Source organism: Vigna umbellata, chromosome 1 (genome assembly GCF_029865625.1).
Source record: "Vigna umbellata cultivar VRB3 chromosome 1, Vumbellata_1.0, whole genome shotgun sequence".
Taxonomy (NCBI): Eukaryota; Viridiplantae; Streptophyta; class Magnoliopsida; order Fabales; family Fabaceae; genus Vigna; species Vigna umbellata.
In genome coordinates, this window is record NC_142165.1 from 68556646 (window position 1) to 68562645 (window position 6000).

The following is a 6000-nucleotide window of genomic DNA, read 5'->3' on the forward strand; positions in this document are numbered from 1 at the left end:
AATAAAGTTTTAAGTAAAAGTTACTAATAATTTCAGACATGTTTGAAAAATGGTGTCATCTGACATAAATGATTTTTGTTTTCTTTTACAAAAGCAATTTATTAAAATATTTGGTAATGAATAATGCCACAAAGTCAATAAGATGTTCAGACTTAGTTCAAGGCAGCTTCGTGGATATTGCACGCTGCTTGGATCAATTGTGTGATCTTCTCTTATTGTTTGACCCATTACAGCACCTACCGATTCCTTCACAATCTTCACAACAAGTTCCATTTTTTACTTCTGAAAGTAAAGGGTGTTACATAGGTACCATCATGACACAGCTACCATCATTATCACGTTCTTCTTCTTCTTCTTCCACTTGTGAAGGGACCCATGATGTGTTCCTCAGTTTCAGAGGCGATGACACTCGAAGTGGCTTCACTGGCAACCTATACAAGTCTCTTTGTGACAGGGGAATTCACACCTTCATAGATGATGAGGGACTTAGAAAAGGGGAAGAGATTAGACCTGCTCTTTTCAAGGCTATTGAGCAGTCTAGAATTGCCATTGTTGTTTTCTCTGAAAATTATGCTGACTCAACTTACTGTCTTGAAGAACTTGTCGTGATCCTTGAGTGCATAATGAGAAAGGGGCGATTGGTTTGGCCAGTGTTTTACGGGGTTACTCCATCTTCTGTGCGGTTTCAGAAGGGTTCTTATGGGAAAGCATTGGCCAAGCATGGAGAAAGATTCAAGAATGACCAGGAGAAGCTGCAAAAATGGAAGCTAGCTCTTCAAGTAGCTGCTGGTTTGTCCGGTTCGCATTTCAAGCTCAAACAAGGGTACTCAGCTGTTTTTGATTCTTACAAATGTTGATTCTGTTGTTCTTTCTTTTCTTTCTTTTAGTTTTCTGATATCCTTCAATATAATCGGGAAACAAAAATTCAGGAAAAGAAGTTCATAAGTCATAATATAATCCTTCACAAAGATAAACTGAGATTTGAATTTGTGAAAGAAACTGGGCAAGAATTTGATGCATTTTGGTAACTTCATATGTATTTTGTATTTGGGTAGGTATGAACATGAACTTATTCGGACAATTGTTGAAGAGGTTTCCAAAAAGATAAATCGTAGCCCTTTACACGTGGCTAATTATCCAATTGGATTGGAGTCTAGAGTGCAAGAACTGAAGTTACTTTTGGATGTTGGATCTAATTGGGGAGTAAGCATGGTTGGGATTTTTGGAATCGGGGGAATAGGTAAGACTGCAATTGCATGTGCAGTGTACAATGCCATTGCTGATAAATTTGATGTTCAGTGTTTCCTTGGTGATATTAGACAAAAATCAATGAAGTATGACTTAGTACAACTTCAGGAGACAGTACTTTCTGAAATGGTTGGCGAGAAAAGTATCAAGTTGGGGAGTATTAATAGGGGAATGGCAGTTATGAAAAGCAAGCTTCAAAGAAAGAAAGTTCTTTTGATTCTTGATGATGTTGATAAATTGGAGCAATTAAAGGCACTTGCTGGTGATCCTTCCTGGTTTGGTGATGGCAGCAAAATCATTGTCACGACAAGGAACAGACGTTTTTTACGAGTACATGGTGTTGAAAGAACATACGAAGCCAAAGGGTTGGATGATAAAGAAGCTCTTGAGTTGTTTAGTTGGCATGCTTTTAAAAGCAATGAAGTTGGTCCAGGTTACTTGGATATCTCTAAGCGTGCAGTATTTCATTGCAATGGCCTTCCATTGGCTTTAGAAATAATAGGTTCTAACTTGAATGGTATAACAATGTCTGAATGGGAAGCCGCATTAGATACCATTGAAAGAATTCCAGATGAAGATATTCAAGAAAAACTAAAAGTAAGCTACGATGGTTTGAAGGGAAATGAAAAGGAAGTTTTCCTTGACATGGCTTGTTTCTTTAGAGGCTACCATTTGAAAGATGTCATAAATTTATTGCTCCAAAGTCGTGGTTTCTCACCCGAGTATGTTATTCGCATGTTGGTAGATAAATCTCTCATAAAAATCGATCAATATGGTTTTGTGCAAATGCATAACTTGGTAGAGGACATGGGCAGAGAAATAGTAAGGCAAGAATCACCATCAGAGCCTGGAAAACGCAGTAGATTATGGCTTTATGAGGATATTGTTGATGTTTTAGAAAATGACAAGGTACGTGTACTGTTATGTTTTTCTGTTGGTTATTTGAAAATATAGAATGCTGGAATGAGTGAAACTATAACATATAGACTGTAGTGTACGTATTTTATTGAGCAACATTGCAGGTTTTTATACAGCAAATAACTGACAGAAAGATGATAGCATAACAACTAGCAAACTAGTGCCTAAAAAATAGCAGATAAAACAACTTTATCCTATCAGTCAACCCGACTTTTATTTTCCTAAAGAATAGCATAAAATCTGATTTTCAGGTTGTTAATTTCCAATAGTCATTCAATCAACATTCCTCCTAGACCTTGAAACTGCAAACTCCAAGTTTTTGCCTAAAGAATTCAAATTTGGATTTTGGAAGTGCCTTAGTTAGGATATCTGCTACTTGATTTTCTGTTTTATAGTAGATTAGCGTCACTTGTCCTCTTTGAACCTCTCTTAGAAGAAAAAGCTGTCTTAAAATGCTTTGTTTTGCCATGAAAAACTGGATTATTGGCAATTGAAATTGCAGCCTGGTTGTCCACTGCTATCTTCTTGTTCCATATGAAAATCTGTCATGATTTTCATTGTCCAAAGAGTTCTATTTAGAGCAGCAGCAGCATCCGCTGTTGATTGGGCTATAACTGAACACCATGAGAATCAGTAACCAGATAGGGGCTTCTCATGTCATCAACACATGCCCAATCATTATCCAAATAACCATGAAAAACTTAAACTTTCAACTTATTGAATTCTTGAGGTAAAAGGAACATTGTAATCCTCTTTCACGGCTTCCTAAAGATCCAAAGTCTCTAGGTAGTTTTCCATTTTCATGGCCCATCGGTCCTAGCTTTCTCCATCAAGAATAGGAGGAGCAACTAGGGAGAAACTTATTTCAGCTTCCATTTTTCAGGTCTCATAATATGATAGCTCTTGATACCAATTTGTTGGTTATTTGAAAATATAGACTGCTGGAATGAGTGGAACTATAAGATACGGACTGCAGAATGCGTATTTTAATAAGCAACATTGCAGGTTTCTATACAGCAAATAACTGAAAGAAAGATGCTATGCTAGCATAACAACTAACAAACTAGTGCCTAAAAAATAGCAGATAAAGCAACTTTATCAGTCAACATGACTTTTATTTTCCTAAAGAATAGCATAAAATCTGATCTGCAGTTTGTTAATTTCTAATAGTCATTCAATCACTTAGACAAAATTGTTTTGACAAGTATGCTATAGGGCCATGATTCTTAACTTATTTTTTGAAGGTGTATTCATAAAATTGGTTAATAATTGGACAATTTGCTTTACGACTTGGAAACTTGTCTAAATTTGTACATGATATTCTCGACAACTAATAACTTGCTTATATTCTTTTGACCGAAAAGGGAAGTGATACAATTGAAGTAGTCATGCTACACTTGCCAAAGAATAGGGAAGTTCTATGGAATGGAAGTGAGCTCAAGAAGATGACAAACTTAAAAATGCTAACTATTGAAAATGCTGACTTTTCTAGAGGCCCTGAATATCTCCCAAGTAGTTTGAGAGTACTAAAGTGGCGGGGATATCCTACACAGTCTCTGCCACCTGAATATGATCCAAGGAGACTTGTTATGTTAGACTTGTCTATGAGTCGCAATATATTGGGCAAACAACTCAACCTCATGGTATGCACAATTGATATCTTTCTTGAAATATTGTTTGTTTTATATATTTATATTCATAAACAGCATGTGGAAATTTCCAAAACTAATTATTTTTAGTTTGGCTTACCAGAAGTTCGAGTCTTTGAGTGAAATGGTTTTAAGAGGTTGCAGATTCATAAAACAGGCACCTGACATGTCTGGAGCCAAAAATTTAAGAAAGCTTTGTCTTGATAACTGCAAGAATTTAGTAGAAGTTCATAATTCCATCGGACTTCTTGACAAACTAACATGGTTCACCGCTATTGGATGCACCAGTCTAAGGACTCTTCCCCATAGCTTCAAGTTAACATCACTTGAATATCTGTCTCTCAGAAAATGTTCAAGCCTCCAGCGTTTGCCAAACATATCAGAAGAAATGAAACATATGAAAAATCTTGACCTTTGTGGAACTGCTATTGAACAATTGCCATATTCGTTTAGGAAACTCACTGGGCTTAAATATTTAGTACTAGACAAGTGCAAGAGGCTTAATCAGATCCCAATAAATATTTTGATGTTACCAAAACTTGAGAGATTGACAGCTGTAAAATGTGGAAGATATGTAAATTTGATCCTTGGTAAAAGTGAAGAACAAGTAAGATTGGCTTCATCTGAGTCTTTGAGAGATTTTAGGTTAAACTACAATGATTTGACACCCACCAGCTTCCCCAATGTAGAGTTCTTAGTTCTAACTGGCTGTGCTTTCAAAGTTCTTCCTGAATGCATCGGCCAATGTCGCTTTCTAAAGAATCTAGTTTTGGACAACTGCAAGGAGCTTCAAGAAATCAGAGTGGTTCCTCCTAAGATAAAATATCTGTCGGCAATAAACTGCACATTATTGTCTCATGAGTCTCAAAACATGTTGTTGAATCAGGTAAGGTTTCTTACTCTCTTTATTAATCTCACAAGCGCAGTTGTCAAATGCATGTTGTTAACTGTTAAAACTCATGATGTTTTTTCTACATATTGTGGCTAACAGAAATTACATGAGGGTGGGGGAACAGATTTTTCCCTTCCGGGAACAAGGTTACCAGAATGGTTTGATCATTGTACTAGGGGACCATCCCTGTCTTTCTGGTTTCGTAACAAATTTCCAAGGATGACTCTAGCTGTTGTTGGAGTTTTAGACAAGCAAGGCAGTTTTCCCATGTCAAGATTCCACTTTCTCAGCAATGGCATTCAAAAGCTGCATTGCCATTTCACTGTGCAATCAAAATTAATCACATATCATATATTCTTGTCCGATGTGCTGCTAAAGTCCTACAATGGTGGATTGGAAAGTGTGTATGGGGAGGATGGGTGGAACCATGTTGAGGTTTCATACGTGGGACCAAGAGTCTTTTCACATTCATGCAGAACCAAGAAAGGAACCATTAAATGGATGGGGGTTCATGTTCACAAGCAAAAAACAAACATGCAAGATATTCGGTTCATAAATCCTTGGTTTCCGAAAAGAGCACATAGTGAAGTTTCCAAGGCTGATCTGCAAGAAAGTTTTCAGCCTTTGCCCAAAAGAATCCGTGTATCACATCGCAAGGAAATTTGTGAGGCACCACAGATGAAGCAGCATGAAGCTAACAGCAGTTATCACGGTGTATCACAGAGGCTATGGTTGGCAATTTGTAGCATTGCAGCTCCTCTGAATGTTAAAGTACTGATGTGGAATATTTGTCAGGATGATTTGCCAACTTTTGAATACCTTTTCAGGAGAAAGCTTGTACTTAGTCCGCTCTGCCCCATATGTGGAACGGAGCCTGAAACTGTTGAACATGTGTTCCTGTTTTGTCCATGGACACGACCCCTTTGGTTTGGAAGTGATTTCCAGTGGTGCGTTGATGTTAAAGAAGTTCAAAGCTTTCAACTTTGGCTTTGGCATAAACTGATGGAGATTCAAAGGGTATATCCAGAAAATGCCAACCAAATATCGGCTCAGGTAGGAAGCATTTGTTGGTCTATCTGGAAAGGAAGGAATGAATTTGTTCTTGAAGGCAAACCTGTCAATCCTTTGATTTTAAGGTAGCGCCCTATGTGTAAATGATGAGAATAATTTTCACATTTTAAAGGAGATTTGCATGTATTATGTGTTAAACTCAGAGAAGATATTGAGCCAAAAACTGTGTTTCCTCATGCTGGAGAATTTTCATATAAATACACATGATTACAATCTGTCAAA

At 37.1% G+C, this 6000-nt stretch overlaps 1 protein-coding gene across 1 annotated transcript; it reads left to right on the forward strand.

The window, feature by feature from the left end:
- Positions 1-151: 151 nt before the first annotated feature.
- Positions 152-6000, forward strand: LOC124843061 (disease resistance protein RML1B-like). Its single transcript, XM_047319690.2, has 5 exons — positions 152-823; positions 1056-2157; positions 3531-3809; positions 3919-4701; positions 4807-6000. The coding sequence occupies exons 1-5, from the start codon at positions 315-317 to the stop codon at positions 5845-5847; spliced, it is 3714 nt and encodes a 1237-aa protein (XP_047175646.1). The 5' UTR covers positions 152-314; the 3' UTR covers positions 5848-6000.

Bases quoted from the DNA above. Each gene is read 5' to 3' on its own strand.
- LOC124843061 (XM_047319690.2), top strand. From the start codon at position 315: ATGACACAGCTACCATCATTATCACGTTCTTCTTCTTCTTCTTCCACT. The intron at 824-1,055 runs GTACTCAGCTGT...GTATTTGGGTAG, and splicing joins CATTTCAAGCTCAAACAAGG to GTATGAACATGAACTTATTC. The intron at 2,158-3,530 runs GTACGTGTACTG...TTGACCGAAAAG, and splicing joins ATGTTTTAGAAAATGACAAG to GGAAGTGATACAATTGAAGT.